Genomic DNA, 13,897 nt, shown 5'->3' with positions numbered 1-13,897 from the left:
TTGTACTATCATTCGGTGAACATCGACATATTCATCTCAGAACCAACAATATATCACTTCTTTACTTGTTTGACTATCTTAGCATACCATAAACCAAATGTAGACAATATCTTAGACAAATGTTAAACTTATATCTTCCTTAACAGGCCAGCTAACCTGACTGAATACTGTTCATTGACTCTTATTCTGAAGATTCTGAGCTGCTTCAGTTCACACAGGGATTCAAAAACAGAACTCTCTTTTATCCCAACACATGACAAACAAACATGACCTGAACTAGGCTCCCAGGTCGGCTACTGGTCACCTGCATAGATGCCGAGGATTATTCTGACTCAGGGCAGTGTATGAACTAGAAAGTCTTTCAAGTGACAAAGTCTCTCAGGTGGGATGGCTGCTTGATGACTCCGCCTCTCGTCATGGTCATGACGTCTGCTGATGATGTTGTTCTCTCTTCTTGGTGATGTCCTCTGTGTGTTGCTGTCTCAGCTATCCCTTTGTCCTTTTCTCCTTCCTCCACAAGCTATGGCTGGGAAAGCAATGGGTTTATCAGATGCAGATGCCATCTGTCTCCATGCACTGTGCCGTTGAAGTAGGATCTCTGCAGAACAGCTGCAGTCCTGGTCCATCTTTTCCGATTGTCAAGTTTGACAGTAACTGAATCACCAGGCTTGAAATGAGGCAGCTTGCTCTTTACTCTGGAATCTGCTGCTTTCACAACAGACATATCTGGTCACTGGAGTAGAAACTTGTCTCCAAGTATGAGAACAGGAGTCCATATCTGACATCCTAACATTACTTGGGCAGGACTGTGGCCTGAATAGGGGTTGTTTTATAGCTTAGGAGAGCCAGTAAAGGGTCCTTTTGTTTTACTTCAGAGTTCTCACAGCTCGTTCAGCGGCAGCATTCAACTGGGAATAATGCTGATTCGTTGTGACATGGTGGATGTCGTGTGCCTTTGCAAACTCCTGAAACTGCTGTCCAGAAAACTGTGGTCCATCATCAATCACTAATACCCCTTTCACACTACAACTAGCGGGTCGACCCGTGTTCTCGACCCGCTAATAATCGCCTTTTGAGTCCTTACACACTGCCTGCAGACCCGCCTGCTGGCGAGCCGAGTCGCTGCGTTTTCCTGCGCCGATAGTGTCCCGCGTTGATGACATCATCAGCGCGATGGAGCAAAGCGAAAGTAAACAACAAGCTAGAGCTCATTCCCCGTTACCTGTAGACGAATCTCCTCTTCCCCACGGATCCAGAGCAGCACTCTGGTCTCGCTATCTTGCCAATACTGGGTCATCTTGATGAAGGAAATCTCGCGCTGCGTCCAGAAACAACAACTAGCGCGCTAACGTAGCCACGCTACGTCAACGTCATCGCGTAAGTTACCTTGTTGACTCATGTCTGCCTTTCACACTCCCTGTCGCCCCTCCCACTAAAAAGCCGATAGTAGCGACCCGCTAAAAACCCGCGTCGAATGCAGGGTTGAAAAACCCGGGTCTAATGCTGAGTGAACACTTTCACACTGCCATGAGGACCCGATTAATTAGCGGGTTTAAACAGGATTATTGGCCAGTGTGAAAGGGGTAGAAGGTAGTGGGACAACCCCACCTCACGGAGATGGTGCTGAGGCGAGGCCTCACCGTGGCCCCCGTCATGTCAGGCTAGGTCAATGTATCTGGAGAAACAGTCAGCTTCTTCAAGGTAGTTCCTTTTGTCCACTTTACAGACATCAGTAGCACCTCTCTCCCAAGGCCTGCCTGGTTGGCATCAGTGGCTCCTTGTGTTGAGTTGGTCCCCAGCAGCATGGTTTTATCCGTGTGGCCAGCGGGCCGCCAGTTACAGATCGCTGTTTTAGATGTTGCACCAATCTTTTTCATGAGCTCTTCCTCCATTTGTTCACCGCTCGCCGCCATCGCTGTTGTTGTGTATTTCTTCTTCGGGGAACCGGACATCTAAAACGTTGCATTACTGCCACCTAGAGGACTTAATGTGCTATCGCGGTTGGGCAGTATGACCAAAATCCCTACCGTGGGCCAAATTTATATCGCATAGGCTACGGTTTATACCGTTTATACCGCCCACCCCGAGTTGGAACTTTGCCAGGGTTGACTTCTGACACCACTTGTTTAATGACCAGTCAGCAGTGGTATTCTTCAAGAGGTTTAATGCAGCATATTTCCTTGGAAATAGACATGTGTGTTTCTGGCACACCATTCCAACTTCCTAGCTGTAATTCCCTATAGGTAAAGCTCTGCAAACAAGTAAACATCGCAGTAAATATTAGAACTGAACATCCAACGTACACATTAGTGTGAATCATTCATGCTCATCCAGACATTCCTGTCTGTCTGGACACACATTTTTATCTACTTCACAGTGAATTACATCTTATACAATGCAATGAGGAAAGTGTCTCTAATGATAATGAGCAAATGATAATGTTATAAAACAACAGCGAGTTGTAAGCAGGCTATTGCTGCAGGTCTAAAAGTATTTGCATTTTTGTTGGAGGGACTGAGAAACTGCTACTATGATGTTCACAAATGACAAAATGTTGTGGAGGCTCACAGTTGATCAGGGGCAGGTGTGCATAGAGAGACAGCGAACAGTCTTTTCACCATGTCTGAGCGGCGTGTGAGATGGTGGTGGGGAGGATCGTATGGGAATGGAGCGCTTGTAAGCTCACCTGGCCAAGCTTGGCACCTGTAAAACTGTGGGATTCATGCACGGAAAAATAAAGGGGTTGCCGCACCCAAAGACATTGAGAAAGTGTGGAACTTTTTGATTGATGCGCCGTGTGGACACGCGTCCGAGACGATTACGCCGAGCGCCCACATACAGCGGAACGGCTCCACTGCGCTGCGCCGCGCAGGTCGCAGCACTCACGCAGCCGTACTAGTGCGCCCACCTGATGCGGTACGGCTGCGCCACAGCACTCTGCCCTTTGACCAGACATGCGCTCAGCGGATGTGTGGGATTATGTTTCCATGACGATCTCCATGAAAACATGTTTGATCAGGCACTTTATATCGTTACAATTTACTCACCACTCACGCCAGTAACTTCAGCTATTGTTGCCCGAGTGTTCTCCTTTCTGCTGGTGTCTTTATAAAAAGGATGACTGGTGTCAGAGAGGATTTTGTGCTCTTGTTCCTCCAGGATCAGTATCTCTTCATCAACCATGCTTGCTCTCCAGTTTAAAAACTTCCACTACTCCTTTGTTTTGCGACGCCAGAGCGTGTTCAGGTTTCAAAATAAAACCCTCATCCATAAAAGTGTATATTTACGCTTTTATTTACATGTAAAAACATGTGTGACAGCTTCAATAGTAATCTATATAGATAGATATATAAATAATATGCCTCGGAATAAAAAAAGTCAACTTTTGTAGTAATTTGTTTTGATAAAACGGATGTTGCTCTCTTTTGGATTTCCTGTTGGTACTTTGACATTATGGGAAATTGACTCCGGCTCCGCTGCGCCTTCGGCAAAAATAGAACTGCACCGAAGTTGTGCGGAGAGCTCTTCGCAGTACGACGGCGGGCGGATGCTCGACGCAGCACTCGCGCAGGCAGTGGGCGCGCTCTGCCTGCGACTTCATTGACTTCAATGGGTGCGTAATTACTGCGTGAGGGCTGTGAACTGCGCGACGCAGCGTAGCGGAGCCGTTCCACAGTATGTGGGCGCTGGCCGTTATCCCTCTTCACCCTCAGGAACCTAAAGTGTACCAGCCCTGTTGGGAATGGGCTGTACAGAGGTGATGTGACAAAATGCACCAAAGCAAATGTGGAAAACTTCAATGTTACAGACAGAAAAACTCACTCCTGTTGGCATAGTACTTTCAAATTGCTGTAAAAAACAAACAAAAAAAAACACACAAAAAACAAAAACAAAAAAAACCTCATGATTAAAGATATGCTTAAATGGAGTCTCTTTTCTCCCTCAGAGTCAAAGCGGATCGTCCTGCTGGGAAAAACTGGCAGTGGGAAAAGCAGCCTCGCTAACATCATACTCGGAGAGGGCTTGTTCACTGTACATCATTCTTCTGTTTCTGGAACTGCCACATGTCAATCTGAAACCAGAGATGTCAGTGACAGAAAGATCACTTTGGTCGACACGCCTGGTTTGTTTGATACAGAAAGGTCAGAGGAGGCTTTGAAGCCTGAGATCATGAAGTGCATTACAGAGTGTGCTCCTGGAATTCACGCCTTTCTCATTGTGCTGAAAGTTGAGAGATTCACAGAGCAGGAGCAAGCCGTCATCAGCAGAATATGTGAGTATTTCTCTGAAGACGCTCTGAAACATGCCGTGGTCGTCTTCACTTTCGGCAACGAGCTCCCCGAAGGGATGAAAATCGAGAAGTTCATCAGAGAGAATCAAAAGCTGAGCGACCTGGTGAACAGGTGCGGCGGCCGGTGTCACGTCTTCGACAACAAATACTGGAACGACAGGAGCAACCGCTTCCAGAGGGAAGAGTTACTGAAGACCATCGACAAGCTAACGGTGGAAAGAAACGGCCAATGCTACACCAACGACATGCTGCAAGCTGTGGAGAGAGAAATCCAGAGAGAGGAGGAGCAAATCAGGCAGTCATCTCCAGAAAACCTGCCACCAGAGGAGATCAGAAACCAGGCCAAAAGCCTCGTGAAAAACAGACTGCTGATCAAATTGGCCGGAGTTACAACGGGGGCTTTGTTGGGAGCTTTTTTTGGCGTAGAGGCTCTGGTTAGGGTAGTTGCAATGGCTGTGAGACAAATATCTAAAGCAGGAATCCCCATGAAGATAGTCGGAGTGTTAACAGGAGTGTCTGGAGCAGCGAGTGCAACAGCGAGTGCAGCAGTAGCGGCAGTGGCGGGAGGGGAAGCAGCAGTAGCTGTTGGAGCAGTAGTGGGTGCAACTACAGTTGTTGCGTTTGCAGCAGGAGGCGTCATGGGCGGTGTTATTGGACATGAAGCAGCTCAGGAAGCAGAAACAGTGCAGGATGCAGTGAAAAATGCAGCAAAAGCTTTAAAAGAAAAAAGAAGAAGTTTAAGGCTGCTTTAAAAAGACATTTCAGTCACTCACAAAAAAAATAGTTAATTATGGGGTAATACGCCTCTAACAGACAGCAGCTAGCTTAAAATGCAGCAGTCATAGATAAGTGTGTGTTTTAATGATGTGTGTTTGATTATGAGATGTAAAATGATCCCACTGTTTAATGAAGTCGGTACACTTGAGGGCACAGCAGTAAACTACATTTTGACTTGTTATCAACATGTTAGAGTCCCTGGAAACAGATTCCTAAATTTTAAAAAAGGTGTGCATGAACACTGTGAATGAAGTGAACCACAAGTTGAAGCAGCGGACAACCTGAAACCTAACGGTGTCAACGTGTGGTTGTTGTACAGTTGAAGTAAATTGTTAAAATCACCCATTAAGGCTTAGGTGAGTCTGACAGAGCATTTAATTGTTCTAGATGCTCTGTCAGACTCAGCTAAGTCTTAATAAATGATTAACGCTGTTAGGACACCCAGCAGTGGTGTGACGTTCAGTGAACGAGTCGTTCATTTGAACGGATCTTTTAAGTGAAAGAGAGCCAGTTCTCGGCTGTCTGAGAGCCGTTCCTATGTCCAAACTGTCCCGGCGTCCTTCACGTGTCTCCTGTGTGCCTGATGAGTCCGAGCTGTCAGCGCTGCCTTCATGTGAGCGACTGACCACGTCTCCGAGTTTCAGTTTTCCACAGCACGCTCCAGTCAGGACTGAGAAGCGGTCTCAACCCATTCTGGACCATGTTGGTGTACCGGTGACCTGCCGCTCAAGCGAGGAGGAGAAGGATGGCACCGCTTCTGGGGATGATAAAATATTTGTTAAGACCCCAGTGGCTTGCTGCAGGACACCAGAGTCCTCTCCATCTGCCACGATGACTATGACCTGAACAGGACCCACCCACTGGAGCTTCTCAGCCAATCACAGCACAATAAATGATGAACTTCCTTTTCCACTATACTCACTCACACACATCCCTACATACATACTTCTCTTACATGCATATATTTTCTTTGTACAGATGTGTGATTCTCACAAAACATGTGTTTTGTTGAGATTATTACTTTTTGTTTCTTTTCCTCCCATTACAATGGTATTTTACTTTATTCTGATGGATTCCTGATGAGAGACAGAATGAAGTGTACAATGATATGCTGTTCTCCAAATGGACACAGGGGGGCAGCACCGTCCAGCAGAGTGAAGCCTCCTCATCCAGATGGATGGAGGATGAGCAGCAGTTGTCCTGATTTCTCTGTAATATTTTCAACATTTACAGGTCAGTTACCCACGGTGTATGTGATCACAGATGTTTATGAAGCAATATGTTTCCCCGGTGATGTGTGCTTGTGCTTTAATACCCAGCAGACAGAATAACAGAAAATCAATCATTAATGCAGTTACAGAGTTAAGATGAAGATGTAAATAAACATAATCCGGATGGATGGAGAATGAGCAACAGTTGTCCAGCGTCGCTGATTTCTCTGTAATATTTTCAACATTTCCAGAGCGCTCCTTTCTAAGGATTATCCATATATCTGCCAGCGGGGACTGAGCTGGGACCCGCTACATCTGCAAATATGTCTGTTTATTTAGGAGAATGCATGCATGTGAAAGCAGAATATATGTGTGAAAAGACATTGGCCTTAGTTTTTTAAATCAAAATTTGTTTTTAATTGTCAAATAATCAAAAACATTTGAAGTTGGCAGGCAATAGACTTACATAGAGCACAGTTCTTCAGAGCTGAATAGAACCATAATTGTAAATCCCCTACCAGGATGGATGCACAGGTGCAGTGGCTGGTGTAGAAAAACTAAAAGAAAAATAAAAAACAAAACAAAACAAAATTCAAAGTAAACCCTCCTAACCTGTCACCGCATTAGAGCAATATTCGCACCATTTGCCATGTTCACGAAAATGCAACCATATTATAGCACATTCTTTTCAAAGAGCTGGATATAATTGCATGAAACGGCCCCATGTTGTCTCATATGCTTTAAGATTCTGTTTCAAGGAAAATCTTAATTTTTGTAGTTTTAGCCAAGACGTGACATCTTGTAACCACTGTGAATGCACAGGAGGGTTGGGGTCTTCCCTCTTGAAAAGAATGGCTCTACGTTCTAGAAGTAAAGTGAAGGCCAGAGAATATTTTATCCTGGCGCTCACTTGTACATGACCTTCCAAAACACAGAAAAGAGCCAATACAGGGTTTGGTTCCAACCTAATATTAAATACCTGGGACAGAATGTTAAAATTGTCGCCCAATATGCCTGTAGGTGTGGGCAAGACCAGACATTGGCCTTCATTTATCAAACTCTCTTTGAATTGGGTGTAAATCTGAGCGTTGAGCTCACCGTACGACGGGGCCTGAAGGAGATAAAGGAAACGTTTAAACCTCACCGATCTCAGCGTTTGAATGATCAGGTCTTGATAAAATCAGCGGCTGAATTTGGTCATCATTAACATCTTAATTAAATCTTGGCAAAAAAAGAAACTTTTCTGGGCTGAAAACGGATCCTCTCAGGCCTGAGGTGGAGGTGAATCAGGAGGAGCTCTGTGGAAGAATAAAAACTAGAATTAAAGGAGAATAGAAAACGCTGTATGGAGGACGATCACTGCAGCGATGAACAGCTTTGTCTGGACGACCGGACACCGGCTGAGGTTTGAGCAGATTATAGGTCCGTCAATTTAACCCTGATATTACAAATAATGAGGCTGACTCACGTTATACAGCTCAGATCTTTATTGTTTCCTTTAATTATGTCTCAGAGCGGCACAGTGGCCCGGTCTCCCCCCCACAGCGGTGATGGTCTCACCGAGACACACACATCTAGTACCAGACCCGGTGCTGAGCAGGACTCCGGACTGCAGAGGACCCGGAACTCAGGCCACCGAGGGTGGCGCCTGACATCCACTCCTGATGCTTCTGGACCGAGACCCATCGTCATCACGGCAGAGATCCTGGAAAGATAAAGAGAAATCTGCCGTTTACTGGCCGCAGTAGTGACCAGGCTGGAGAAAATCAATAATCAATAATACACTGAACAAAAGTAATGACAATTTATAGACGTCTCAATAAAATGTCTGACAAAACGTCCACTGTCTGTATTTAATCTCCCTTCAGCTAATTTGTTATTTCTAGGCTGCTGGCATCACATCACTGATTAAATAAATCATTTGCTAAACTTTAGAGTTTATTTACATTTCAGTAGCGGTTCTTCAGGTCCTGTTTCCTCCGTCCAGCCTCCAGTGGAGCCTCTGGTTCCCGCATCGGCTCCTCTTGATGCGCCGGTGCATCAAAAGTCACTCTATCGGCCAATGCAATATTGTGTAAAACTGCACAGGCCAAAATAAAGTCACACACCTCTTCGGGGCTAAACAGCAGTGTTTCCCCTGCTGGGTCTGAAGCTGCTCCGTATCAAGGCGTCTCTGTTCACTGTTGAAACAGCCTCCTGCTCCAGGGCGGGATGGACTAGCGGAGTTATTTAAAGTTGAAAATGATTCATTATTCCCACATGGGGAAATTTTATGAGATATTCTGTCAGGGCATTATTTCATTTTTTTATTCTTTTAATTTTCACTGAATATGTGCTGCTTGTGGTTTATGGCATGTTTGAGGTTTGCTTTATAATTATTTTCACGCTCCGCCAGGTTTTTCTGTGCTGCACCGCAAATCCACACTGACTCAAAGTAGCTCCACGATGTCAGACCTGTGGTGAGAGTTCATCCTTCCGTTCGATCACGATCATATTGATAAATGCTATTCCTGTCTTTCATATGGCTGTAGGCATGTATGCAGCTGTGTGATCGTTTGATAAATGCGGGCCACTGTGTCTGTTACTTCAAAACTTTTTAAATTCCTTAAACAACTCTATGACATTCCTCTGCATGTTAAATGAATGTTGTGATTTATTTTGGCTGCAGGTCCATGCTTGGAGGATGTGGACAGAGACATAAAAAAGACACTAATGAAGTTTTAATTTCACTATTTTTCAGCTGTGAAGCATTTTGAGACACAGCGGAGCCAGCTAGCAACAGCAGCAGTAGCAGCTAGCTTCAGCTAGCAGCAGCAGCAGCCTGATGGCGGATCAGGCTGAAGACATGAAGTCCGGGAGCTGGGAAGACCACGTGACTTTCACGCAATGCATGATGGACGGGGCAGGCCGGGAAATGTAAACCATGAAATTGAACGCTATCACCTGGGAGCTGAAAGATTTTTCTCTGTCTGGGAGAGGATGAAATCAGTCGGAGCCAAAGTCCAGCAGAAAGGATGTCTTTTATTACAAGATGCAATCAGGGAGCAGACTCACACAGTTCAGAGTCTGTAAGTGAAAAAGCCAAAGCGGTTCTCATCCATCACTGTCTTATACTTTCTCTGAGGTGTGGTCACTATTACATCAGTTACTAAGAATCTTCTGAAGAGCAGCATTAAGCAAAACAAATCCCTTATAAGGCGGCCTGGGCAGGGGTCATAATGATCTGTACCAGGTTCGTGCAGGCACCGCATTCCAGCAGGACCCATCAGCAAGCAAAAGCTTCTTTTAACAGTACAGAGTATCACCAGTGTATTTTTCACCCTTCAGAGCTGACTGCGACGTAATGCAGTGTACTACTCAATTCAGCAATTTAAAAAAAAACAGAAGGACGTCTGAATGGTAGAAAAAAAATATGTCCAAAGCGAGAGAGCAGTGCAGGATCCTACAGAGAAAAAATGGGAGAAAAGGAACTTGGAAAAAGCCATAGACCCTGACCCTAAAGAACGGAGTGGACCCGTACGAGCACGCCGACTGGATAAAGGACGTCAGCATACTGCCGAACTTTCAGCACACACACATCTAAACTCAATCTGAGTGACTCCTGCTTCGCTGACCAACTGTTTAGTTTCCCTTTGATTGCTCTCTGCACTGCAGCAGGACGGCTATAACATTTATTCAAGGCTTCCTGAGAGCAGCCTTTCTCATCATACAGATGAAAATTAGTCCATGGCTAACTCTGCCATATTTACACTACTACTGAGAAAGAAGTGTTGATCAATATGCGTTGTCCCTGTTAAATAAGTAAATAAATCGTCATGGAAGAAAGTTCCTTCTAACACACCAAGAGTTTCTCCACTTCTGTATCTTTTCAGATGGTCAGTCTGTAACGACTCGCCTGTCTTTTCCAAAGCAAGTCACAGCAGGGTGATTAACAAACAGACCAGAAACATAGAAGTGAGTCCAAAACACAGCATTTATTATACCAAGAAACCCCCCAACAGAAGACCAGCCACTCGTTGCTCCAGCGCTCCTAATAACTTTAACAAAAAATGATGCATTTGTATAAATGTGCATAATGTGAACATGCTGCATCGTTCTGTGCTGTGAAAACTGTGAAAATATATGTTACACATTATGCATATTTTATTGTATATGCTTTTTGGTTTTCTTTTTGATCACTTGCCTCTGACAACATACTTTGTTCACTCGTTATTAAAAAATCAATCAATCAATCAATCAATCAAATTTTATTTCTAAAGCGCCTTCCAACGGCCAAACGGAGCACAAGGCGCTTAACAGAGTAAAACAAAATAAATAAGTAAAAACACTTTAAGACACAAAGTACTAAAAGGGGCTAAACATCAAACGCTAAATGAAAAAGGTGCGTTTTCAGATGACATTTAAAAACATTAAGTGCAGTGATAGACTTTAAATCCAGAGGAAGAGAGTTCCAGAGCTTCGGGCCAAGAACAGCAAAAGAGTGGTCAAAAAAATTAATAAAAAAAATTTAATTAAAAGTCCCCCCCAAAAATAAATAAATAAATAAATAAATAAATAATACCTCAAAACGCAGAACGTCATGAAATAAACCTCAAATGCTCCTCAATGTCCAAAGTTTCGCCCCCACAGTCCAACGTGAATGTCCCCGCAGGACTGAATGGGCCAGAGGCAGATAATTAATTACTCGCAGCTGGTAAACATCCACAGTCCTCTGGTCTCCGTCACGTCTCTTCTCCAGCCCGGCAGCTCCGTGGAAAAGTAATTCAGCGATTCAAAAAAACGCAACAAAGTTATAATCCCTCAGGCTCAGATTCCTCCGGCAAACACTCCTGGACTGTTACCTGATAGTAGCATGCAAACAGCCCAGCCCACTGTGATTTGGGGCAGCAGCAGCAGGAGCAGGAACATCTTCACTGTTGCCTGGTGGAGGGTGAGCAGCATTCTCCACAGCGTTCTCCTCCACCTGCATTGTGAGCTGCACACACCCAACACTTTACAGTGCTGCTCTGCCACCACTGAGACCTGCCCGGTAAACCAGAATGATGTGACCTGTTGAGAATGATGAGGCCTGATGTTCCATTCCCCCCTCAGACACACCATATACACACATACACACCCAGACATCAGCACAACACAATGGGTTAGTTTGGTAATCGAAACTTTGAGCAGGAGGAAAAAAACCCTGTTTTTCTTCCCCAGAAAGTTGCTGAGAGTGTGAAGGAGGGGCTGAGCAGTCTGGAGAGACGTTGCTATGAAAACAACCCAAACACAAGCTGCATGTTATCAGCATGTCCTTCAACATTCACCTCCCTGGCGTCAGTCCCAAACACCCCGAGCCTGGTGCATCATGAAGCAAGCTGCGAACATGTAAAGAACATTTAGCTGTTAACACAAAGAACATTATGATATTTCATTTTACCAGAACAATCAGAACCATAACCTCACAGTTCCATCAACATCGGGAGCAATGGAATGACAGGTTGAGACAGAAAAGTGGGTAACACTTTACTTTAAGCACCCGGTATAACACATAAGTAGTTATAAACACTCCTACATGATCACAATGCTTTATAACCATAATAATACAGCACTATAAAGCATAGGATTAGGGTTAGGGTTAGAGTTAGGTCCTGGCATTGTGATCATCTATGAATGTTTATAACTACAGCTACATGTGCTATAATGGCATTATAATACTTTATAAATGTACTTATAATGTGTTATACAGGGGGGCTTCAAATAAAGTGTTACTGAAAAGTGAACAAAGACTGCAGGGCCTGGGATGCTTCCAGTGCAGCTGAGTCCAGGAAACCTGTAAACATGCAGTCAGAGACCTAATGGGAGCAATAAAATCACAATTGTTTGGAATAAACTGTCGACAGCAGGAACACATTCCCAGGAATGACAAACCATTTTGTTGGTGAGCGGTTCTGGGTGAAGTCTGGTGAATCATATGGACTTTCTGTCCTAACTAAACACCTTGATCATTTACTTACTCCTGTTCACTACCTGTAACCACTGTCATTGCTCAGTTTGTGTTAATGTGACATTTGACTTCAGTGTTGCTCTTGGAGGTTTAGCTGAGCTTATTGAGCCACATAATCTTTAAGTTTAGCCCACAAATACTTCAGCTAAATCAGGTGGAGGTGGAAGTGTCATCTCTGTCAGTGGATTTTGAAACGGACGTTTGATTCGGGTTCTCTGCAGCCAGTCATAAACAAATCTTCACTTAAGTGAGAAGTTTTCTTGTGTATTTATCATTGGTACATTTTCTCTATACTACGTAGAGATAAACATAAAGTTCACAATATTAAAGGCTGACATTTTAAATCATTTCACTCAGACGATGAGCCCCACAGCCTGTGGTCAGAGCCTCAGTGATGAGGGGGGAGAAGTGACCCATAATGGAGGCAGCCTGCTGCCTTTTTTTCATTTCATCAGGACTGTTGACCTTCTGATATTTCTCCCTCGAGATTGATGAGATACAATAAACACATTATCATTTGAATGTTAGTAAAATAACTTTAGGAAGTCTGTCTTTTTCTGTGTGTGTGTGTGTGTGTGTGTGTGTGTGTGTGTGTGTGTGTGTGTGTGTGTGTGTGTGTGTGTGTGTGTGTGTGTGTGTGTGTGTGTGTGTGTTGGTGCGGTGTGCCTGGCAACAGAGGATGGATATTGCGGATCCTAACCATGGGGTTCCTGCAGGAATCTTCCAACAAAACAAACAAATGCTTCCCAGACAAAAACAAAACAAAAACACATCAGTATATTATTTTTCTATTAAACAATCCGATTGATGCACCTTCATCCTCACATCATCAGCTCACTGGGCTGTGTGTGTGATGCTGTTTCTCCAGCATCTGCAGTTGTTTTCTGTTCAGCTGTCCTCGGCTCCTCAGCTGATAAAGATGCAGCGACTGAATGAACTGTTTGTTTCACAGTTCGCTTCGGAGGGTCTGAAATAAAGAAAACCCTCTCAAGATTAAATTAATTAGCTTTAAATTCTGGTCCTGAGAATTTGAACTCCGTGTTCTGTTTGTTCTCTAAAACACAACTGTACATTTCGAGCATGCTCATTGGTATGTTGTGTCAACAGCACAGACTGGAGAACATGTACTTCAGCGGAGGTCTCACGATATGCTGAGAGAGGCGGCGAATATTGGAGGGTTGGATCAGCGGTCGGCTGCCAATCACACGCTGTCGCATGAACCGTCCCAAATCATTCCATGGCCCGTCGTGGGGTTTGGCAAGGGAACTGTGGGAACGTTTGTGAGAACGTGGAACATGGGACAGTAGACAGATGTTCAAACGGGGCGACAGAAGCTCAGATGGTAGAGCGGGTCGTCTTGTAACCGGGAGGTTGGCGGTTCGATCCCCGCTCCTGCAGGCGTCGGTGTGTCCTTGACTGTGAAGACACTTCACCACCATGCCTCAGTGTGAGAGTGAATGGTTGGTGGTGGTCGGAGGGGCTGATGATGCAGACTGGCAGCCTCGCTTCCGTCAGTCTGCCCCAGGACAGCTGTGGCTACAGTAGTAGCTTAACACCACCCAGTATGGAGAGAATGAATGATACAATGTAAAGAGTCTTTGGGTGTCCAGAAAAGCGCTGTATAAAACCAAT

At 44.7% G+C, this 13,897-nt stretch overlaps 2 protein-coding genes across 3 annotated transcripts in view; both read left to right on the top strand.

The window, feature by feature from the left end:
• Positions 1-13,897, top strand: part of LOC115408404 (GTPase IMAP family member 7-like) — a 693,369-nt gene that overhangs the window by 144,020 nt on the left and 535,452 nt on the right. The gene's annotated exons all lie outside the window — the stretch shown is intronic.
• Positions 1-13,897, top strand: part of LOC115408329 (uncharacterized) — a 197,142-nt gene that overhangs the window by 158,206 nt on the left and 25,039 nt on the right. Inside the window, exon 11 of one of the 2 annotated variants that reach the window (XM_030119032.1) lies at positions 3,947-6,583. The exons of the other annotated variant lie outside the window; for it this stretch is intronic. Coding sequence (XP_029974892.1) covers positions 3,947-5,043 — 1,097 coding nt within the window. The 3' untranslated portion in view covers positions 5,044-6,583. Of the gene's footprint in view, positions 1-3,946; positions 6,584-13,897 lie in introns of those variants that run through there. 2 annotated transcript variants of the gene reach the window in all.

Source organism: Salarias fasciatus, chromosome 3 (genome assembly GCF_902148845.1).
Source record: "Salarias fasciatus chromosome 3, fSalaFa1.1, whole genome shotgun sequence".
Lineage (NCBI taxonomy): Eukaryota > Metazoa > Chordata > Actinopteri > Blenniiformes > Blenniidae > Salarias > Salarias fasciatus.
This window is presented reverse-complemented; position numbering and strand designations above follow the sequence as displayed.